This window comes from Ursus maritimus, unplaced genomic scaffold (genome assembly GCF_017311325.1).
Source record: "Ursus maritimus isolate PB19 unplaced genomic scaffold, ASM1731132v1 scaffold_30, whole genome shotgun sequence".
In the NCBI taxonomy this organism is placed as follows: Eukaryota; Metazoa; Chordata; class Mammalia; order Carnivora; family Ursidae; genus Ursus; species Ursus maritimus.
Window position 1 is genome coordinate 10,917,933 of NW_024425564.1, and position 24,125 is coordinate 10,942,057.

Genomic DNA, 24,125 nt, shown 5'->3' on the forward strand with positions numbered 1-24,125 from the left:
ACAGACAGCTCCTTTGAGTGATCGCCGAGGAAGGATTCTGAAACCTTCCCAAGTTATTATATTCTATATTACATATATTCTATTCTATTATTATACGGACTGTTGGTCCAGAATAAAATCTCCCTGGTGTGTGGGGAGACCTCTAGAATCGGTGTTGTATTTAACTAGACAGAACTCTGGGAGCCTGGACCCAGGACAGATTCTATCCCTGTTTTGTGCATTCCCTCCCCACTGCTTTTTCTTTTTTGGACTTGCAGACTCACAGGGGCTCTCCTTTTTGACTATCTGGATGGTATCAGAAGCATGTCCTGGAGCTTTCGGAGAGTTGAGAGATTGGGCAATACACAGCCTCTTCCCTACTGACTCTGCCCTCCCCAGAGCAGGGCTCAGATTTCTCGTCCCCTTCAGAAGGACAAGGTCAGCACCAGATGCCCCTTGATAGGCACAGAATTCACAAGTATGTTTCCTGTTGTTTTGCAGTGAATATCTGGAGGTTCACCAGACAGAGCTGGACAAGCTGACAGCTCAGTTAAAAGATATGAGAAGAAACTCTCGCCTGGTAGGTACCATCCCATCATTAGGATTTAACACGGTATTCCTTTTTTGGGCTAAGTGTCTTTTTTTTTTTCCCTACTGAATGGGGATGGAGAGCCGGGGAAGGGTACGGGGACGAGGAAGAACCCTTAAGACAAGCAGATCCAAGGGGCAGAGTCTATCTGCTTCCTGATGCGTATTTGAGAAGGAGGTTGAATTTCTTCTTAATGCTTTATTCTTAATACTTGTCAGTATTTTCCAAGCATGTTTATGTGGATACACTTTATAATGAGGAAAAAAATACTAAGCAACAACTATGACTCCTCCCATGCCCCCCCTCCAAATCATAAAAGGAAATGAAAAGTTGGGGTTCTCCTAGCATTTTGTTAGTACTGAATTTGGAACCCAGAGCTACTAACAAAATAGTATAGGTCGGTGACGTCAGTGAGGGCCAGGGGATCCAAATGCACCTGTTATGAGAAGTTGGGAGGAGCCCTGAGCCCGTTCCATCACATGTCCTTGAGTCTGTTGGCTCACAGGTGTCCTCCATTCTAGTGAATTTGTGAGGACTTGTCTGGTTGAAGAGGAGCTTCTCACCTATACACTATTTTAAATGATTTTGTTCAGTTCAAAATGACCTTACACCTTAATCTTTCAAGGAGTCGGCAAGCCCAGGAAAAGTCTCCATATGCACTGGGAGGTAGAGCCGCATGTTAATAGCTGCTGTCTTCTTCTGTTTTCGGAGATATGCTAACATGTGTAGTGGTGCCCTTTTCGAAGGCTCAGAGGTTAAAAGCTTTATAGAAGTTAAAGATTTTATATCCTGATGATGTTAGAGTAGGAACTGCCCCATCTCTATGGGGAATGACTCTTGTGGCATGGCCTTCCGCACTTTGGAATGCCCTTGACCATCCTCGGGGCACAAACCTTTCTCCTTGGAGAACAATGGTGAATGGATGCCGGAGCTCCTGCCAGGACCTGGTGTTCCATGATGGGGGCTGTGGGGATCGTGGGCCGATTACACTGTGATATTATGAGCACACAGGAAATGAACTTGCTTCAAAAACGATTTGTGAAAAGCCTGTCACTGCCCTCCAGGACGCTCCTTAAACACCAGTTTTAAATGTTTAAACGGGAAGGCAAGTGTTCTTTTAACACATCTATCCCTGCTCCACTGCACGTTAACTTATTTTCCTTATTTAAAAGCTAATGTGAATTTATGTGCCCCTCAGGATGTAAGAGAGGAGAGCTGAAAGCAAGTGAGACTCTTGGGTGCAGAGAGATTGGGGTGGAATTCTGGAGTTACGGAGGATAAATAAATATCCTAAAAGTACTCTTACTGCTGTTTCAAACAACCCAGTGGAACTTTGCAGGAGCGATCATTTCTTCCCTGGTAATGCAGAAATGCAAACTAAATCCCTCTGTTGATATCAGTAATGGTTTTGAATAAACATGTTTTAATCCAGACACTCCTTTTTTATTTTAGGGTGTGCTGTATGACCTAGACAAGGTAAGTTATCATTCTGTGGGGGGGAGTATTGCGGAAAAATAAAACAGTGCATGTTTGCAGAGAGGTTCGCGATTTCCTCTTTAGGTATAGCCAGATCTCCAAGGACTGATGATTTTTCTAAGCCTAGTACATGTCATTCTTTTATCTAATGAGGGGCATGAATAGTACCATGATCTGTAGCTCCAATAACATCTTCAAGGTCATGTCCGTAAAAGCGCCACCTGGTCATAGAGTTTCTCCATATGCTGATGAGTTCAAGAACTTCCCAGGTATTGAAGGTCCTTACCTATGTTGTCTCTAATTGACTACCATATTTCATCAAATTGAAGACCTTTTTGACTGGAAAACACAGCATTATTTTATATGTCCCTAAGGGGAAAAAGTGATTCCATGTAAACCCTGGCACGGTTTTCTCTATTCACTTAAAATTTGTATTTCATAGTTCGTGACAAAAATCTTCTAGGCTTCTTTTAAATGTAGGTTTTGTTTTAATTTATTCATATATGCTGCTGCTCCCTTCACATGCCATTCCGTATATACATAATTTAATGCTGAATCATGGTGTAAGTCTTTTGAAGACATTTGAAAGGGTAATTAAATTTAATGCGTGTAATAACAATATTTATAAGTCAAACGAAGAGAGGACACATGAACCACCATGGTTATCTCTGAGCACATACAGACAGTGGCTTCACAGTGCACCCCAGTTTCAGGGACCCTAAACTTTAGGGGGTGAGTGCACCTCCGAGATGATAAAATACGTTACTGTGAAGGATTAGAAGTGCACCCCAACAGGACACTGTCCTGCTAGAAATCCAAGGAGTTCCATTTGATTGGCCTCCCTCGATGGTGAGCACAAGGATTCCAATTACTAACTCGAGTTCATCTCTCGGAATATTTATTCCATATTTTAGAAAATACTTTCTAAATTCTTCTTAGAGATTTTCTGAAATAGCCAAGATTGGAAGGAAGGGGAGATATTTCGCATTTTCTGGTAATTTTGTGTATGAGATCAGAAGATACTCTTGCCAGTCTAGATCAGTTAAACTGTATATGGCTGTACTTCTTCAAACCTCTTCTTTTAATTCCAGCAAATTAAAACGATTGAAAGGTACATGAGACGCCTGGAGTTCCACATTAGTAAGGTAATGAAGTTCCTGTTGTCTTGGCTTCTGGGTTTCTGTTCTCAGGCACTAATCAATACGCCTTTGGCCTAAATGTGGCATCTAGTCCATGGAGATTTTCTTACCTAATTGACTCCTAAGCTGATTAGCTATTAAGTCCTCCAACAGGCAGGAAAGATGGAGAAAAAGGAGCAAAGAGCCTGACAATCGGGCAGAGCTCTGACTCTCCTTCTGTTCAACAAACATTTACGTGCTTCCCAGGGAGCCTCCTGCTGGGCGCTAGTCCCTGTGTAGTCTTCGTAAAGATCGAACCAAGCTGACCCTACAAGAAACTTCACACTTGCATCACTTGACCCTCTGGCCAGACGTACAACTTGGTATCCCGTAAACTTCTTCATGAAGGCCTTCTAAGTACTTAGGGACAGCCGCCATGTACGTCCCTAACTCTTTCTCAAGCTCCTAGTTCCTTCTGTCCTTCCTCACATAGCATGGTTTCTAAGCTTTTCTTTCATCTTTGTTGCCCCCATTGATGAGGGCCATTTTGTCGGCACCCCTGACACCCAGGCCTGAGCCCTACAAATCGTTCACTGATGGTCCAACCAGGCTAGATGGAGTGGGACTGTCACCCCCTTGTTCTGAACACTACCAAGAGTTACTGGGACAACTTGAAAATACTTCCCGTTAGGAGCCACTAAATCCCACCATAGTAATTCCTATTTCCATCCACGTGCATCAGCCTCTCTTCCAAGTAGAGAGACTGGAGGCTTCAGCCAATGTCTCTGCTAGGAGTCAGAAGCCCTAGGTTCCAGCCACATACTCTCTGGGCTATATCACCCATGCAGACCTTGGTTTTCCACTCTGTGAAATGGAGCCAGGAGGTGCATGTATTCAGTCTAAATGATCCTAAGAATCCTTTCGTTTTAAAATTCTGTGATGATTTAGCTGTAGATAAACATACGTGTACGCATCTGCTTTTGCACGCCCCCACTCTGCAAAGTATCTGTTACCTGGGAGAATCTGAAATCGCTCCAATTTCTGTGGAACTCACTAAATAAAACAATGACATCCATTCGAAGGTATTTGTGTGGCGGGCAGGTGTTGGCAAATGACTCTGTTTGGTTTGAAGCACAGCAAGGAAACAAAATCCCTCTCAGGTGGGCGTGTACTTATCCATCTTGTAGCCACTGTTGTTGCCACGACAGTCCCGGGGTTCACAAAAGGTTTGGGCGGGCTGTTTTAACCCTTGTGCACAGCATGTCTCGCAAATGGTATTTAACCGAACGAGTCCAGCAGGTGATTTGATGAGAGCCCCTGCTGACGTATGGATGAGACCAGCGCTTGCCTACAGACGGGCCCGTTCCCACTCGAGGACATAGTCCCCCTTTACCGTACAGGGTAGCTCCGCTTGGCTAGCATAGGTTGGCACTGAAATGAAAACAAAGAATTCACTCTTCTGCGAATGCAGAGTAACAGACTGCATCTTCAGGGCTAAACCAACGTCCCTGTGAAGTTTGCCATAGAGAGGATCACAGTCGCAGACTTTAGCCAACCCCGTAGTGGGGAAGGAGGTGGAAGGGGTAGCTTCCCAAGGGACCCCATGGGTGAAGCAGTCTGGCCTGCCCCGGAAGAGGGGTCAGTTCTTGTGTTTCTAGGGGTTTTGTGGGGACCACCCCCATGAGCATGATCTGCAATGTTCACGTAAAATTCCAGATTCCAGCCCAGCCCTAACCTACTGAATCAGCAGCTCGGGCGGGATCTGGGCATCCGCATTTTAACAAGCTCACCAGGGAAGGCTTTGCTTGGTTTTAGGGTATGGCAGCCACTCTCTCTGCCAGTCACCAACCCAAAGATTTCATCAGCAGATTCACCACCTTTGACCTTACATCTTCCTCTTCATCAGAGACAAACGCATTGACCCCAAAGATGAAGGGCTGCTTTCCAGAGTCTGGCAGTTGCTCCCAGCAAAGTGTAGTGAGTTGTTGACGGAAAGAGCAGCAGGAATCTCTTAACCAGAGAATAATTTCCAGTCTCTTAATGTGCATCTTCTAAGCTGAGTGTGATTGACGTCTAGACAGAGACAGCAACGGTGGAGAGTTCCACCTACTCTAACGGGTCCTCCTGACTCTGTCGCAAGCACCCAAAAACTTGGCCTCAGAACAAAAGGGGAATCTTAAACTCTGAAACCCTTCCTCTGGTTCTACAGCCTTCTGAGGGAATAAACTTTGTACTGAAATGAAAACTTCGCATTGTCCGAGGCAGCCTCTCAGAAGTCCCTGATTTCCTTTGCTTCTGCCAATGCCTGGTGTTCGTGTCCTTTTCATCTGCCTGCAAATTCCTGTGGTTAACTGGGGAGTGTGTTGATAATGGGGGAGAGCGCGAGACTGTGGACACGTACGTGATGAGGAATAACCAGGTTTTCTCAGCCTGGAGACTATTGCTATTTGGAGCTAGTCTTTGTTGCAGGGGGCTGTCCTCTGTCCTGCAGAACGTTTCGCGGCATCCCTGGCCTCGTCCCTACCAGATGGCAATAATACCTCCCAGCTGTGATGCTAGAAAAAACGGCTGTGGCTTTTGCCAGATGTCCCCTGGGTGTCAAAATTGCCTCGGGTTGATTGAGAAGCACTGTCTTTGAGACAGTAAGTGATTATGAGGCTTATAGAATGAGTGTAACCAATAGTCATTTGCAAACGGTATATTATTGTTTGGAAGTGGAGGCGTAGATGTATAGCTCACCTCTAGTGTTTCCATTTACTGTTTTAGTGGCCGTGTAATTTACACACACAAAACCACATAGTTCTTAAGCCTTCGGTTTGATCAGCTTTTGCAATTGTGCTTCACCCTCATTTTTTAAAAAAGATTTTATTTACTTATTTGAGAAAGACACAGAGAGCATGACAGCGGGGAAGGGCAGAGGGAGAGGGGGAGGGAGACTCCCTGCTGAGCAGGGAGCCCGACTCGGGACTCGATTCCAGGACCCCGGGATCATGACCTGAGCCGAAGGCAGATGCTCAACCGACTGAGCCACATAGGCGTCCCTCTTCACCCTCATTTTAAGGATAATTTAATAACTTCATTTTCTCTATTATTGAGACTCTTTACTGAAAATGATTTTTTTAAAGATTTTATTTTTTTGAGAGAGAGAGAGAGCAAGGGGGGTGCAGAGGGAGAGTGAGAAGCAGACTCCCTGCTGAGCAGGGAGCCTGATGCGGGTCTCGATCCCAGGACCCCTGGAGATCATGACCTGAGCTGAAGGCAGATGCTTAACCAACTGAGCCACCCAGGGGCCCTATTGAAAATGATTTTTGTAAAGTGTTGGCTCAAGTTCTTTCAAAAAAAAAAATGCTAAATGTAGATGTGTGAATATCACCTTGTGACAACACTCTTGAAAGAAAGTGATAAGAACCTCGCGGAAATCCTTCCCGTGTTCGCTCCTTACGTAGAAGACTGCGGTCGCTGTCATCCAGGACTTGGCTCACACAGCCCACCAATGTTAAGTTCATTTTCATTTCCTGTAATTTGCAGAGAAGGCTCAGATTAAAATCTGCTTTCAAGGAGAAAATGGATCCCAGTGGCTAAAACAAAGATGATTGGTCTCTGGCTTAAAGGATGATGGTCGGCCGGAGAGGGGAGGAAGGGCAGGTGCCTGGGTGGCTCAGATGGGTAAGTGTCTGCCTTTGGCTCGGGTTGTGATCTCCGTGTTCCAGAATCAAGCCCCACATCGGCTCCCAGATCAACGGGGAGTCTGCTTCTCCCTCTGCCTGCTGCTCCCCATGCTTATGTTCTCTCTCTTTCTCTCGCGCAAATAAATAAATAAAATCTTTATAAATAAATAAATAAAAGGATGACGCTTCTACTAGGGACCCCTTGTTGAAGTCAGAAAGGTAAATATCTTTCGGACTGAACAAGGCCCGTGTAGCTTCTTTCAAGTGGGATTAAGTAGTGACCCCCCCTTGTGTTCCCTCCTGTGGCTCCGCCAGGTCGACGAACTCTACGAGGCCTACTGTATCCAGAGCCGTCTCCAAGACGGCGCCAGCAAGATGAAGCAAGCCTTCGCGGCCTCGCCCTCCAGCAGAGCGGCCCGCGAGAGCCTGTCCGAGATCGGCCGCAGCTACAGGGAGTACACAGAGGTATGTGCCCTGCGGCCCGGCGGCTCGACCGCACGCGGCTTGTCCGGTTGCCCGTAACTGCCCGCGGCAGGAGGACAGACCGCGTTCTACTCTTCAGGGACATGTCCTACTGCGTGCCTGTCTTGCACTGTCGGGGGCTGTCGTGCAATCGTCCCAGACGACTCTGGGGCAGTTCTGTTGGTTGTATTTTGGCTCAGAGTCTTCACTGGACTCCAGAGCCTTCGCTGGCCTTTCTCGGTCCCTGAGCGTCACCTGTCAGGCGCTCATCTCCTAGTGCCTTGGAACGTGCTAGCTCACGAACTTGAAAAGCCGCAAGATGTTAGGTGCTACGAAGCCGTGCACTGACCAAGTCTTACACTCTTATGTGCTCCATGCTGCCTTGTGTTCTTCGCACAGGTAGGCTACAAACGCGTGTCGGTAATTTCAGCGACTGCCCGAGGAAGTCACTAGGCCCTGGTCCCTGGTTCTTGACAGTCTAAGTGCCCTCCAGAATTTTCTAGTGTGCAGGCTAACCTGGCTTTATTCCTGGAAGTGGAGCTGCCCCAGCGGTTACGGTAGCTACCCTGAAAATTGGGTATCACCCACGCTCCTGCCTGTGATGATTTTATCGTGAGGAAGTCCCTTCTCTCTTAAAGGAGACAAGATAAAAAACCGCCAGCAGAAGTGGGCCTCCCCTGGCTTCTGTCTCTGAGGCCCTACGTCTGACACCGGGAGGTCTCCCTCCTCCTGGGGTCACCTGATACCAAGTGTCTTTGATGAAAGACTGAATTATTCAAGCAGCACTTCTCACTAACCCGTGTGTCTGCTCAGAGATCGAATTTCATGAATGAAGTCATCAGTCTCTGGAGGGTTCATGGGGGTCTGCTGGACAGCTCCGAGAGCTGAGCCTCTGTCCCCCAGCCCTGCTGCGGGAGGGGCCCCATGGGTCGCCTCATATGGTCACTCCAGCAGCGCCTTTGGTCTGACCCGTTTGTCTCTTTCCATGGTCCGAAACACGGCTTCTTCACCTATGTGCCCCTTTCAGAAGAACGCTTGTTAAATGCATAAAGTAAAATACATAGAATCCAGGAATTCAAAGGAAGCCAATGATACTGAAATAGTTATTTCAGTATTAGCAGTACAGTTATTATCAAAATATCTTAAAAAGCAAAATATTTTGATACAGTACTGTGCTCTGTTTATGCCACGTTATTAGCACATCAAAATTAAGTTATCAGCTCTAGCAATGCCACTAGTTATTGGAAGTTATAAATTTTTAAAGTAGCAAAAAGTCTGAATGATTGTTCAAGGTTATCTAGACCCAGTGGTGTGCGTGAACACACAGGGGATATCTATGTGTCAGAGCCACAGGCACGAGTCATACCGCTGGGTCTTAGTTCCTACATTCGTGAAACTTCGACGCCATGCATTTTACTTAAAGACTGTGAAATCATGGGGACTTTCTTTTCCCCCCATCCAAGTTTATGCACCCAGGGGTTGCGACTCTGGCTTAGAAGCAGCCCTGGCTCGTAAGACCTCATTTGTGCATGTCTTGGAAATAAAAGAGCACTTAAAATGGTCTTTCGTAGTCCAGGAGCAGGTAACTGACGGGCAGCCTGGAGAAGCTGCCCGTTCTAGAACACTCGCCGGCTGCTTCCGAAATACCTGTCCTTGCTCGGGTGCCGGCACATGACATCAGACTTCGCCCCCTCGTTCAAAGACGTAGAGGACCGTTTCAGTAAGAGGAACTGTGCCTTCGAGGAGAAGGGAGTCGGACTTCTGTAGTGTCCTGCCTGACATCAGGTGGCTCCTATCTTCACGTAACCACAGAGCCAGGATTTTATCCCAGAGAACGTTTCGGGGGAGTAGCTGGGGGGTGGGGGGCTGCCGCAGGGGCTGCAGGACTCACCCACAGCTGCCCCGGTGAGACGGAAGAGCATTCTGACCGCAGAAGTCCTCACCTGCTAAACCAGATGCCCTCAGGTTTTCTTGAAGGCGCTGGTGGCAACCCCGCCCTGCATGCTAACGCCGCTGGCCTTTCGGGAAAGTGTGATGTGTTCCTTCACCGAGCCGCGAGCCGCACAGGGCTCTAAGAAAAGCAGTTTACTGAGACTTTGTTTCCAAAGCTTTCAAGCCGCACAGAGCTCAGACTTCAGGAAGTTTCCCGGAGGTTTGCTAAGCTATTTGAGTCCTAAGAGCTCACAGGGCAAAGGCAGTGCCATTCTCTTTGCACCCCATCAACACACCAGTGCGGGAGAGAGATCTTCTGGAGAGAACAGAGGCACCGAGAGGACACTGTGGCCTCGCTCAGCAATCCTGAAGTCGTCAGCCCACAAAATGCAAACGGGAGCACTCCCTGCCAGTGCTCGTGGGGCTGTGGGCTTGTAGGAGTGGCCACTCCCCACCCCAGCCCCCAGACCATGGAGGCCAGCTGCAAGGGAGAAGCCTGCAGGTGCTACCCCGCTCCCCCCCCCACTCCAGGGAGCGGGGACGGTCAAGGCTGCTTCCTGCCGCACAAGTGATTTCCAAAGCTGAGGCGGCGAGCTGCCAAAGGGCCCCCGTGCGAAGAGCCTCGGCCTCGGCATTTTTCCGGTTTTGATCTCTAACTGACTACTCTGTTTAGGTCCTCAGATACGGAGGAAGTAGGGCGGGCAGAGCAACACGTCTAACCACACGCTTGATGCCATCCCCCCTTCTGCCTTCAGGGTCCCTCAGCAGTAGAGTGAGCGGAGGACTCTTGTCAGGCCCGGGAGTCATTTCTGGGGCGCCGTGGCCCCGCCGCAGGGAGTCAGCCTCGCTCACTTTGAGTAGGGTACAGCAGCACTGCTATTTTGGTCCCCCGTTTCCACTAAGAAAAATTTCCAGTGGGGGCGCCTGGGTGGCTCAGTCGTTAAGCGCCTGCCTTCGGCTCAGGGCGTGATCCCGGCGTCTGGGATCGAGCCCCACATCAGGCTCCTCCGCTATGAGCCTGCGTCTTCCTCTCCCACTCCCCCTGCTGTGTTCCCTCTCTCGCTGGCTGTCTCTCTCTCTGTCAAATAAATAAATAAAATCTTTAAAAAAAAAAAAAAGAAAGAAAAATTTCCAGTGGACAGAAAAGTCGAGGCTAGTGTAATAAACACCGGCTGCCTTTACCAGTTGGCAACATTCCGCCCTATTTGCTTCCCTTCTCATCTACGCTCAACTTCTTCTTTCTTTACCCTTATGTTTTTGCCGAGTCATTTGGCAGTAAGTAACGGACATTGTGACACTTCACCCCATAGTACTTTGCACAGAACCACAGTGGTGGCCCGTGTATCCCTGCACACACACCATTCCCACAACTGAGACAATGAGCTAATGGAGTTAGCGAATGGCCTGTGCATTTTCTGGTCCGGTCATGTCTTTGGTAACCGTTTTAGGGTACTGTCCTTCAAGTCAGGATCTAGTGGAAGGCAACAGGTGGCATTTGGTTTTTATGTCTCTTTAGCCCCTTTTATCTAGAACTTCATTGCCACATTCCCTTTTTGAGGAATCCAGGCCAGTTCTTACAGAATGTCACATTCTGGATTTGTCTGTTTATGACAGAATTGGATGAGATCATTGATGCAACATCTGAAGGCAGCACAGCAAGTCTTCTGCTGTAGGAGATCCCAAAGTCAGCGACTTAAGACCTTGACCTTCTCCATTTAGGAGACGACTACCTTCCTTCTTCTTCTTCTTTTTTTTTTTTAAGATTTTTTATTTAGTTCTTTGAGAGAGAGGGAGAGAGCATGAGCAGGGGAGAGGGGCGGAGGGAGAGAGAGAAGCAGGCTGCCCACTGAGCAGGGAGCCCCATGCAGGACTCCATCCCAGGACCCTGAGATCATGACCTGAGCTGAAGGCAGATGCTTAACCCACTGAGCCACCCAGGCGCCCCCAGACTGCTTTCCTTCTTACCTAGCAACCTCATCGTTGCACATGGAAATAAGTGACTTGTTCTTCTGTGTTCTAAATTCCCCGCACACCAGAAGGCTTGCGTAGGCTTGGGGGGAACATTTTGCCCAGAATGCTTCACAGACAGTTCCGTGTAGCTCCCTGCACACAGGTAGATGCCCCCCGTGTTCAAGCCTGGAGCTGTAGTTGTCTGCAGCTTCTCGAACGTCATGTGCTTTGAGCTGTTTGGAACAGAAGCCTCTCGCTGATGCCAGTTTTCTGTCCTCTTCACAGAATATGTGCACCATTGAGGCAGAGCTGGAGAATCTGCTGGGGGAGTTCTCCATCAAGATGAAAGGTACTCTTTCCCCGTTCAGAGAGTCAGGCACCGTCTCCACAGACAGAGCTCCTTGAAGTTTGAGTACACACGCTATTTTTATTTTTCTTGCAAAGACGCTGTGCCGCCCACGCTCACCCCTCCCTGTTGGTGAATGTGTTGATGTTTCAGAACCTTCTAGTCCTGAGACTTGCCTACACCCTTAAATCTTTATAATGGCAGAATCGCAAGCATACACAGAAGTGAAGAGAATGCTACAATGAGCCCCGTATCACCTAGATTTAATAATTAGCAGGCTTTTCCCCCATGTGCTTTTCCCTTTGATGATACGTAACCCAGATATGTGACCCTGCCCGTGTGTATTTCCATATGCACCCCTTAAGGAACAGGGACTTCTTCTTACATGAATAACCACAATGCCAAGTATTATCGCGTCTAGTAAAATCAATACGCCTTTGTTATCAATCCACTCCATTATCCAGTTTCCCCAGCTGTCTCGGAAACGCTTTGTACGGTTGGTTTGTTCACACTGGGATCTAAACAGGGTCCATGCGTCATGATTGGTCATTAGGTGTCTCTCTTAGGCTTCCTTTCGTCTAAAGCAGACCCTTGCCGTTTTCCTCCTGCCGTTGACTTGGCGTAAAAACCGTTGTTGTACAGAATGTCCCACGTTCTCAGTTTGTCTTTGGCTTCTTTGTGGTGTCGTTTCAGTTGTTCCTTTTTGCTCACGTTTTCTGCAAGCTACCCACCCATTCCTTACTGGTTTTTATTTTTAGTATAAAACCCGCAGAGGACTGTGCACTTTCCTCCTTTGCCCAGTGCTTTTCTGGTGTTTGCTCTGGAAAGCCCCGACCTAGCAGCACGATTGGTCATTGGCATCTGTACCGTGGCATCTTCAGAACAAAAAAGGCACGTGAGCTTGAGGAAACGGAGCGTGGCCGGTGTTGCGGGCGGGGCTCTGCGATCGGCAGCCACCGTCCCTGTGTCTCGAGTTTGGGCCCATTGACTGCGGCAGAGAGAGAGCTGGGGCGTAGACGCTCGGTCCTCACGTTTCTGCAGGAGCTGGATCCCCGGGTGGTTGCTAATGGAGACTTAATCACCCTCTCCTCGACTTTTTGCAATTAAGGGAGTAGAGAAGGGGCACTTTTTTAAGTGCTCAACAGGAGAGCTCCGTTTTCGAGTGAATCATCTGAGTCTGCAGGGCCCTGTCTGTGTCAAGTGCTAGGCACCCCCGTGAGAACCTGAGAGCCACTCTGAATGAGTTATTCCTAGAATAACAACGACCTTGACCTTCAGCTTCCCCGGTGGCTGCATTCTTCTCTGGGGCAGACCTGAGCGTGAACTGGTTTCTTATTCAGTGAGAAATCTCAGCACTTGCTGTCCCACTGAGGGGGGCATCCATGCTTTGTCAGCTTTTCGTTTATTGTCTTCCTGTTGGGTCCTCACCTGAGTCCGAGGTTCCAAAACCACTCAGGCCCTGCCGCAGACCCAGCAAGTCAGGTGGGGCCCTGGAAGATTTTTTTAAGACTCTCAGGATGATTTCATCAGCAGCCTGATCTTGGAAAACAGCTGCCCCGAATCAGTGCTTAGCAGAAAACACTTCCCTCTCGTGTCCCCCGACACTCGGCACCATCCATGCGGACTGGTCGGTCTCACAGCTGAGAGAGACTCAGGTCCCACACATCTTCTCACAGTTAACACAGGGAGTAACAGATTTCCCTGATTTCCATTATCCAAGGCATCCACATTTCCCCATTTTATTGGCGGGAAGTGGGCGTTATATGACTTGACCCAGAAGTCACATACCGGGTTGGAGTCAAACTTGAAACTGAATTCCAGGGCTCCTGGCTTCTGGAACATTCCCACGCTCGGTCTCCTGCGAGGAGGGAAGTTCGAAGAGAGCAGAGCCGATACTAGAATCTCTTCTGTGGGAGGGTAATCTCCGTCCCAGCACACAGGCAGCGTGGGCCTCAGGCCTGGAGGTCAGGAGACGATGGTGATGGGGGCCGCCATCCCTGAGGGACCTGGGCGCCCGCTGAATAGCAGCACTGGGTCCTAAAGGGTTATCCTGGTGGGCTGACAGAACTGCCCGTTCACCCATCTCCTTCATCTCTGCCTCTCCCCGTTCTCTCTTTCCTGCTTTCCTGCCTGGTCCGCTGCCGTGGCTTCCGTCTGGGCCCTCGGGTCCCCCCAGGGGCCTCTAGGCCCAAAACATACTCTCCTTTTTCATTACAGATTATTCTCCCTTTGCACTTTGCTAATCTAACATGAAAACTCTTGAATGACAGCTAGGAAGCCTTTCAAAGGGACACCTCCATGGAAATCTTCCTCTCTCTTGATAAAGGGAAGCCTCACGCTGCCAAGAAATCTTACATGTTTGCAATCAGCTACGTTCTTATCTGTGATTCCTTCTGGTTAAACATAACTACCCCCCAGCAAACATACCGACATCCACTCAGGGTGTTTCATAATATTGTCAGAGCTGGTAACCCAACTTCCTCCTGCCACACCCTTCCACACTTCCCTTTCTGCCCCACCCAACACAAAGAAAACAACCCTTTTGGTTTTGTGAGTGTGTGTGTGTGTGTGTGTGTGTGGCCCCCGGGGGTGTGAGTGGGTCGATGATAAAAACAACTGATCAGTGACAGAGCTCCTGCTCTTGGCTGCGTCCTGATGAATGGCCCCTGGCCTTGAGTTCCACACAGGCCACTGGAGAAAAAGGGATGTATGAGCCTGTGCATTCTAATGCAGTGGAACAAATGACCCCCTGGACTAGTGGGGTGGCCAGCTAGTCTCCGAAGCCCCCAGGGGGACGGGAGAAGGGTGCCACTCACCTATCTTGGGGGAGGGAAGCAGGAAGGAAGGAGGAAGGCTCCTCAACGTAACCTTTGAATTAGAACGAGAGGGACTGCTCTGGGCAGATGAACAGCAAGGGAATGGCATTCACCAAAGAGGGAAAAGCATGTTGACAAATGGCAGGAGGGCGGGCTGGGCAAGAGCCCGTACTGGAAGAAGAGTTACGGACGTGCATGGGCGCGGGATCTTAACGTGCCTTGAATGTCAGGCTAACGAGGGAACCTCTTGCTAGCCAGAACCTAGATGAAAAGTGCTCTCTCGAGAGAAACTACTTCTCCCAGCTCTTGCTTCGTTCCCATGAAGTTCCAGGCAGTGGGTATCTCCAAGCCTGTGCCTGCCTCTCCGGCTTTCAGGGCCGGGAAAGGCCTTGGCAGAGGGAAGAACTACCCGAGCTAGTAAGTCTGCACTATTTATGCCTGGTCAATAAACCAGGAAGGCCTGGGACGGAACTCCTGGCTGTGCCGCTGCTTGGCTCCTTTCCTTGGAGCGGAAAGTGTGACTTCCTAACCTTCATCACCGCTCCACCCGGTGCAAAACTTTGTTAACGTTGTCGAGAATACCCAGCCACCCTTTTCTGTGTGTCTATGCTGTCAGCATGTGTGATCTGCTTTATCTTTGGAAAGGAAGGTCATCGTAGAACTAGCAAAAACAGGGAGCATTCTTCCAGCAGAAAAGTCTCTGAGCAAAGGAAGGAAAGGTGGGCGCCTACGTGCTGTAGCATCTGGGCCTTCCCAACGAGGCCGGAGAAGAGCCGTTTTATCAGTAATGGGTGTTTATAGTAACACAGCCAAAGGTGCACCGTAGAAACAAAAGCCCCCCACTCCCGCCCTCCCCTGGACGCTCACCCCCATGACGGTCTGCAGAGCAGCCATGATAAAAGCGTTCTAGACCGTGCAACGGTTATCACAAAACTACTGAGAAGACAGGAAGCTTTGCCCAGCTGTGAAAATCCCCGCAGGCCTCTGGCCAGGTTGGCAAGACAGCAAGCTGTAACTGTAATTGCCCCATCGTTGGTTTCCATTCGCAAGCAGCGCGGTGATTGGCTTCCACGAGCGGCTAGAACCTTAGGAAGTGTAGCAGCAGTCCTGCTTCTGCCTGGCTCGTGCCAGTCTGCAGCAGGGCGCTGGTAATCAGTGCCTGGGGGCGGGGGGGGGCGGGGATGCCACTGCAAGCAACTTCTAGAAACTGTGCTTTCATGACCTGGGCTTATAAGCTCTAAAACCATCTCTACCAAGTACCTTTCTCCCGTTTGGATAAGTTCAGATACGAAATTTCTGGTAATGTTGAAAGGGGGAAAAAGTCCTTCAAAGCATTTTCCCCCTTACATACTTTATCCACACTGATACCAGGTCAGTTTCTTGGTTTTTAGTTTTTGTTTTAACCAGCTTCTGTTGTAAATGCACAGGTAAACTGGCAACAGATGAGACCTCAACTAATTTGCCCAGGTTTTATTTTATTTTATTTGAAGGTTTTTTCATTTATTTTAGAGAGAGAGAGAGAACATGTAAGCGCGAGTGGGGGGAGGGGCAGAGAGACTCCTCTAGCAGACTCCCCGCTGAGCACAGAGCCGGATGCGGGGCTCAATCTCATGACCCTGAGATCATGACCTGAGCAGAAACCCAGCGTTAGCTGCTCAACCAGCTGAGCCACTCAGGTGCCCCTTTGCACTTTGGATTTTCTTAAAATTGGTGTCTCGCCAATTCTGATTTATAAAAACCAGTCAATAGTGCTTTTTTTCTGAAGTACTAAAAAAAAAGATTAAATCCTCCAGAAAACGATTAGTGAGCATTGACTTTCTAAATTCTGCTCTTACTTCAGGCAATCTGTTAAAGTGGCCTCTTCTGGTTGGTAGAACCGTCCTCAGTGGACCTGCTCTGTGGGTAGCGAGGCAGGACGAGCTGGTGAGTTGCTGCCATCTACTGACAGAAAGTGGTTACAGCAGGTGCTTTTCTAAGCCACCCGGAACCTTGTCTGTGCTCTTAACCCTGGAGTGTCCTTGAGATGGGCGGAGAGCAGAGTCATGCATTCCGCAGTCTCACAGCTCCACGGGGCTACTCACAGAAGGCAAAATACGTTGTGTGGTACCATCCTCTTTCCATGGGTTAAATCACGTTTAAACTAATATAAAAACAACTAAGAACGCAAAGGTCTTAAACGGCAGCTTGAGGAGACTGAGGCACGAAGGGGTCTGTTGGTGGAATGGACATCCTGTGCGTGAAGGAATGTAAGAGTCCCAGGGCTGCTCTTGCACCAGCTACTCACAGTTATTGCCTCTCCGGCACCTCTATCAAAAGTGAGGGATTGTTCTTCTCGAATCTGTTTTAAAATTTTTAAATGGTACTTTCTCATTTTTTAAAATACGGGCAAATAGACCAAAAAGTTTAAAGTCATAATATAATAGCTCCACCAGTGCTAAACTTTGTAAAAATTGTCATGAATACCCAAATCGCCTTTTCTCTGCACATATGCTGCCTGCCAGCCAACATACGTGATCTTTTTTAGGTCTTTTCCTATAAAATAAATACATGATATTTGAAAAAACACAATAAAAATTACTATTTAATGTAAAAAATGTAACTTTCTTCATAATCTCACCTTATCAGAGATAATTATTTTAGCACTTTGATATGTTTTTCTATAATTTTTTCCTTTGGATCCATTTTTATATAGTAGAGGTCACACTCTACATAGGTTTTGAATTTTGCCTTTTTTGCTTTTTTACTTAATATTACTTTATAAACATTACCTTATTGAAGATATCTAAACATCTGTACTGAATTTTTTTAATTGAAGTGTGGTTGACACCCGATGCTACGTTAATTTCGGGTGTACACATAGTGATTCGACGAGTTCATATGCTGTGCTGTGCTCTGCATGACTGTCGCTCGCGCCTGTCCCTGTACAACACTCTGACAGTACCATCGACTCTGCTCCCAATGCTGCACTTTCCATCCCCAGGACTTACTTATTGTGTAACTGGAACTCTGTACCTCCCACTCCCCTTCACCCACTTGGCCCATCATCCCACCCCTCCCCTCTGGCAACCATCAGTTCTATCTATGGGTCTGCTTCTGCTTTTTGTCTATTCATTTGGTTTTTTCTTTTAGATTCCACATATAAATGAAATCATATGGTATTTGTCTTTCTCAGCCTGACTTATTTCATGTAACTGGAATTCTTTATCATAAAACCGTATTGGTTCTTTTCATTAGAAAATGAGAAAGTACTAAAGAGTTTGCCCAGTTTCATTGAGTTTGTTTCATTCCTTGCTTACAGTGTTGTCTTGGGGTCCCTATTAGGGTAAAGGACGTTGCTTTGTGATTGGCACAGAAACAAAGCCAGGACTGCTGATAGGTCTCTGCTGACAAGTTCAGCCCTTGCATTTACTGTGTACGTACCTTCCTCCCCACACCTTTATTCATGCTTGACACACGGTAGGCCCTCCGGAAATACTGCTGAGTGAATACAGGCCACTCGCTCCACCCAGAAGCGTCCTCTCCCCCTTCATTTGCCGGTGGTGATATTCTGTTGTTCAAATGCCACCTTCCTCCATGAAACTATCCTACATTAAATGAGATAGAGTTTCTTGTTTAATTATATAAGTGACACAGTCTTACAAAAATTCAAAAACCCTCCTTTTACTGTCTCTTCATTGCTGTCCCCTCTCTCATGTGCATCAGTTTGCTGTCTTTTCATACAGATACCATCTTTTAAGTGAGCTGTCGCTGGCGCGTGCTCCGTCAGTGCTATTACCCCCACTCCCAAATACATAATCGTGACCACGTATTGTCTTTACGATCATTGCCATCGATTGTCTTTACAAAGGGTTCTGTGAGGTGGACGTTGTGACCCCCCTTGTAAAGTGAAGGAACTGGAGTTAATATCTGGAGAGGACTCGCCGGTCGATAGAACAGAAATCAGCTTTAGCTTTAACTCCTCTTACTGCCTCTGCTCCTTGTCTGTTTCATCCCCGTGGACTTGAACCACATTTTGTTCTGTTTTCTGGGTAACGGCGAAGTCTCTCTTCATCTGCAGATTGTTACCCTAGTGCGCAGATCCTCCCACACGCGGAGGCTCCATAAATATCTGCAGAAAGAGAGAGAGACCGATGAAACCCAGGGTCCCTGAGATGTCCCACGACGGTGGTGTGACCTGATGTGTTCTTGCTGCTACAGCAGACGGGGGGCGGATCTCGGACTGAGCAGACCCAGCTAGGAATGAGGAGCCATCGAAGGGAAGCCCCATCTCCGTTTGGGGGATGCGGGTTGTTGTCATTCGGTTGGTTGGTTTTAGTTTTCTTAATCACTGGCTTTGTGTAGATGACAATTCATTTCACGTGGTTTCATAACACAGTAAATGGTGGTATCATTCTGCCGGGTAAATAGGAAAAGGAAAACAGGAATGAGTGAATTGGAGAGAGGCAAGGGTACGTGGAATCTTCAAGCAAACGAGAGGCCCTTATCAGAAATCACAAATCTTGGGACAGAAAGAAAAACAAGACAGCCGTTTATGTTCATGGGAATATTTTGGGTAAATAAATGAATATATCTTTCTGGCCCTAATTCTCTGATCCTGGAATCTGGGTGGATCTTCAGTGGGCCAAAGGTACATAGAGTTCTAGCCCCTGCCCAACAGCCTTCTTTGCCCCAAAAAGCAGTGTCTTTAAATAACCCAGCCTGGAATGTTCTCTTGGGCTGGGATAGATGGAATTCCCAGTCATCGCTGTGTCCTCAGGTTCTCCCCCAAAACTATTGGCATGAGCTTTCCCAAAGGTCTGATGCTTTGGGTTTGTAACTGTGGTTTGTAAAGAGGGGAAGTCTGTTCTGCACCTCATATCCCAGTTGCTTGCTTGTAGGTCTGGCTGGTTTCGCTCGCCTCTGTCCTGGAGATCAATACGAGGTAAGTATCCTGTCGGTCTGTGGGTTGGACTTGAGGATTTGAGGGGCAGGAGTCAGGTGGCCATTATTTTCCTTCTTAAATTGCCTTTTTTTCTCTCTCTCTCTTATGTTCGTTTATTTGGAAAAAAAAATTAAGCCAATGGGAAAGTTTGGAGATAGACACCCCCACATACTCTTCATCCAGACACCAATTTTTGACATTATGACATTGGCTTTATTATTACTGCTATGGTTGTTGTTATTTTGCTGAACCATTTTAGATTAATGCACAGACATCGGGACCTTTCGCCCCTAAATGATTTTCCTAAAAACAGAAGGACACGCTCTCCTGTCAGCATTGTGCAGTTCTGAACGCAGCCAACCTAACCTGGCTCTTCAGCGACCCTTACTTGTACATCCATATTCGTCTTTTCCTCTAGTGTCCCAATGTTGTACTTGGTAGCAGTCTTTTCTCTGATGCAAGAGCCAACCCAAGACCATGAGTGCTCGTAAATACCGTGGATTGAAGAACACTAGTATCTAGACCTTTCTTTATAAAGATATACTCCATAAAGCCAAAAAGCCTTTTATCTTTTCCCCCTTCAAAAGGGAACGTCCCTTAATTATTTCATCGAACTGTCTCCTCCAAAACCCTCTGTGATCGTTCTTCGTGGGGAGGGCAGGGGGCGGAGGAGTATCTTCCTGCCTGAGCAAGGAGAGCTGGAGACCCTCTTGCGGGACTGTGTCGGATTTCAAAATCCTTGTCCAGCTCTGTCTTCCTCATCCAGGAGGAGGGGGTCTTACTTCTTGCTTCTGGCTGCTAAGTGGATCTTAGCTGATGGTTTCTCCTCCCTGTGAAGGAGCTGAGGAGTACGGTGACTGTTCTAGTAGACTCATGGGGGGAGGAACTGGTCCCCATGACCACAGTGACACGGAAGGACGCCATGTGATGACCTTTTACTACAGAAGGCCCTCCACGCCTCTTGGAGGGGAGCAGACCTTACTTCCCCTTGAAAGCCTCTCCCCACTCCCCATCTGCCCCACCCCCCAGGCCCCAGGGAATTTGGAAGAACCCACCAGAAGGGAGTGGATGGAGGAGGACAGAGAAGGGGAGGAGCGGCAGCTGCTTTATTTTCCTGCCTTTTTGTCTTGGTGTTGGGGTGGGGAAGGCGGGCCAGTGCCCTGGACCCTGACGTGTGGTGTCTTCTCTGCAGATTTTCATGAAGTACGGCCGACAGAGGTGGAAACTGAAAGGCAAGATAGAAGCCAACGGCAAGCAGAGCTGGGATGGGGAGGAAGTGGCGTTCCTGCCCCTGATCGTGGGGTTCATCTCCATCAAGGTTCAGTATCGTCTCCGCTGCTCCTTGTCTTCCCGCCGCACGGCTGGGTGGCCCGTGGTGGGGGTCTATGTCCACGACTTGTGCCCGCTACCCCCACCCGCAGACTCCTCTCTGCACCCCAAGTCCGTGGCGAAGACCGCTGCTCCCACGCAGAGCGGGCCGAGAAGAACCCGGGGGAAGCGTGCCTGGCCTTTCCCCCACGCTCCCCGTAAGGCTTCCCTCTCCCTCTCTCACCAGGTCACAGAACTCAAAGGGCTTGCCACGCACCTGCTGGTCGGCAGCGTGACCTGCGAGACCAAAGAGCTGTTTGCCGCCCGACCTCAGGTGGTGGCCGTTGACATCAACGACCTCGGCACCATCAAACTGAGCCTGGAGATCACCTGGTAGTAAGTCGCCCTCTTCTGTTCCGTCACGTTAGAAATCCCTGCTGCAGGCTAGGGCTGTTCGGAGGGTGGCGCTTGGACCGTCAGAGTCCCCAGGAAGCTCGTCGCAGAAGGAGACTCTCCGGTCCAACCGAGAGCTGCGTCGGAACCTCGCTGGCCCGAGGATCTATCCGCTGGTTCAGCAGATGATGTCCGTGCGCGTCGTCTCCATAAGTTGGAGACGCCTCTGTCTTATCACTGTTCTCTTCTAATTCAGATTTAAAATATTTTGTCCTGCTGCCTTCCCTCCCTGTCAACCTTTAAATATATCTATATATCTATATAGATATATATGTAGAATATAGATCTTAAGCAAGCTAATTTGGAAGGAAAATAACTGTCCAGTAGGAGATATTTCGCCCTCGGAAAGATCCCGATTCTTGCTACAGTGTTTTCATCGTCTGTCCCGCTGTAGCTCGTGAACCATACGCTGCTCTGGGAAACTTCTCAATATCCTTCACGCTCCACTCCAATAGAACATTTCCAAAGGGCAAGAGATACCTCTCGTCAGAGCAGTAACCTCAAAGGTGGTTTTCTGAGGTCGTCTCACGAGAAAGGTTGTGTGTTATTAAACTCGGTTGCTCACAACGTTCGATACGACACCCCTGGTGTATTACCACGTAAATGTGACCTGCTGAGCACGAATGTTCAGGGTCCCCTTTCCAATATGGAGGGCGAGCCATGGAAGCAGCGAAGACGCTACTGTCTTGTCACAAGACACTGTCTGTGCCTTTTGCCCGGCCTTCCCTCTTTATAATTCGTAGTCATCGACGTATCGAACGCAAGATCATTTGTCTTGCGGGATGAACCGGATGGCATGATGATAAGTGTCACGGTGGACAGACTGTCCTCCTCCCAGTCACTCAGGAGTCTCCGCGTCAGATGAAATGAATGGGAGTCTACATTTGTTTTCTTTAGAACAATAACCTGTGACTCTCTTGTGTTGTTAACGCATCTGTCCCCGCAAAGCTCAAAGACTTTTTACAGACTTCAACATCATGTGTTGGACAGCGTTAATATGTTTACATTTCTAATATGAATGAAGAAAAAGATTTATTGTCCAGGTGTATAGATAAATTGTTCTTAAAGCCGTGATGCTAATCTGTGGTCCCTTGGGTGGGTCTGGGCTCCGTTTTCTGCTCCACTTTCTTTTATCTTGGTGTATTTTCTGCCAGACCAATTCCCACGGGTTTGAGTTGACTTTATGTGTGTGTAAGGTGGTAATTATAATGAGGTGCTTTCTCAGCCTGCAGTCCGGGGGTTGGTTAGAGGGGACTTGAACGAGCATGCGTTCACAGAACCTGTTTTGTTGCAGCCCATTCGACGTGGAGGACATGACCGCGTCCTCGGGTGCTGGGAACAAGGCGGCAGCCCTCCAGAGGAGAATGTCCATGTACAGCCAGGGCACCCCGGAGACACCCACTTTGAAGGATCACTCCTTCTTCGTAAGTTCACTGTGATTTCTGGAGGAGACATGTCGAACTCTCGGCAGGGCTTACACCCAGTATGTGAAACGCTTGACATCCGATGTTAGGGGTTCTCAATAATTCCTGATAATGCTAATCTCAGAGCTCGCCCTAATCAAGTAGTAAGAGCAGCGCATTCCAGGAGGCCCTCGGCCATCTGCACGCAGGCGGTAAACCTCCCATCTTCCCTCTCCCCTCACCCCCCTGACTGCTTTGATAACATGTAGACTTTTCTGGAGATTCTCTGAGGTCAGCCTTTTAGAGTAACAGATGTAAATAACGGCACCGTTGTCGTAATCAGAGATGCTTGCTAGAACGCTAACGGAACATGGTAACGGATGCTTCCCGCTAACTCCGCCATCTTGCTTTGACTTCTGAAGAGGTGGTTGCATCCTTCAGCAGCCNNGCCGCGGCGGCTGTCTGTCTTGAGTGCCTTGCAGGACACTTTCTTTGCCAAGCTGTACCGCAGCCGCTCTTTCAGTGACCTGCCCTCCCTCAGGCTGAGACCCAAGGCCGAGCTAGAGTTTTCTGTGAGTGTGGGTGGCCTGCTCGCCGTGCAGTGCTTGCCTCCGGGGCTCGGGGCGTGTTTGCTTCGGCATGGCTCTCCTCTCCTCTCCTCTCCTCTCCTCTCCTCTCCTCTCCTCCATCTCACTCATGGGGCAGTGGTCACAGCTGTCCTGTCCCTGGGGCGGGAAGTGTGGTCCTGCATGTGCCTTTGTCAAAGACGCGGATTGTCCCTCTCGTCCGTGAGCCCTGCTTTTGTGCCGAGATTTCCTCCGCCGTGGCAAAGATATCCATGGTAACAAGATTATCATTTTTGAAAAATACAATTACACTCACAGTCAAAGAAGGTGTTGGTTCCCAAGTTAAGCGAGTTCATCACTGAGGACAGTCTTTACGCACAGTTGTAGCCTTCACTGCCTGGCGTGCGAGGGAGTCAGAAGGCATCACACCAATTTTCCTAGAGCTATTTTTATTTAAAGAGGTTCTTAGTGTTAGTTTATGGTAGTGTCGTTGATTTTATCCTATGTTAGTGAAAGAAGTTCTTTTGTTTGTAGTCAGGAATGCAATAGGTAAGCTACATTCTCTGTCGTACATCCTGTCACAAGACGATACAACAGATGTACATACAGACACGAGGAGTCTGGTCTTCACAGACATCAAAGGAATCTTTGGGGGAAGGAGTCATCTTTGAATGTCCAGAAAGGAAAGGACTAAAAAGTTTCCTACTTGATGATAATAATATTGCATGTAATTTGTTGAATTACAAAACACAGGTGAGAAGGGCCAGGCTAACCTAGTGGAAAGGAGGCAAATAGGAAGAGTCTAGAAGGAAAGTGTGCATGAACACATGGACCAAAAAACGGATATATAGCGGAAGCAGTTGCATACGTAACGATTGCTATACTGCGTACATTCAGGCTCAGATACTGTGAGTCATGGAGGGAGTCGGTAGGGGTTTTAAAAGCATAATTTAAATGAGAGCAAGATTAGAAAAAACTCGATGGCTTCCCATAGCCTTGGATAAAGGCGGGTTCCTCAGAGCAGCTGTAGCCCTCTGGCCCTTGGCGCAGCTTGCCATGCCTGCCATCTCCCGTTCTTGGTCCTCTGCTCCAGCCCCCGAACCCCCACCGCCCTCCAGCTGCACCACGCCCTTCAGGA

General features: G+C 48.4%; 1 protein-coding gene across 7 annotated transcripts in view; it reads left to right on the forward strand.

The window, feature by feature from the left end:
- RIPOR2 (RHO family interacting cell polarization regulator 2) overlaps positions 1 to 24,125 on the forward strand; it is a 222,326-nt gene that overhangs the window by 170,515 nt on the left and 27,686 nt on the right. For all 7 annotated transcript variants that reach the window (XM_040644911.1, XM_040644909.1, XM_040644910.1 and 4 more), the window contains 9 exons: positions 481 to 559; positions 2,021 to 2,044; positions 3,136 to 3,189; positions 7,146 to 7,295; positions 11,460 to 11,523; positions 19,214 to 19,257; positions 20,450 to 20,575; positions 20,813 to 20,961; positions 22,313 to 22,442. In XM_040644911.1, coding sequence (XP_040500845.1) covers positions 481 to 559; positions 2,021 to 2,044; positions 3,136 to 3,189; positions 7,146 to 7,295; positions 11,460 to 11,523; positions 19,214 to 19,257; positions 20,450 to 20,575; positions 20,813 to 20,961; positions 22,313 to 22,442 — 820 coding nt within the window. The remainder of the gene's footprint in view (positions 1 to 480; positions 560 to 2,020; positions 2,045 to 3,135; positions 3,190 to 7,145; positions 7,296 to 11,459; positions 11,524 to 19,213; positions 19,258 to 20,449; positions 20,576 to 20,812; positions 20,962 to 22,312; positions 22,443 to 24,125) is intronic.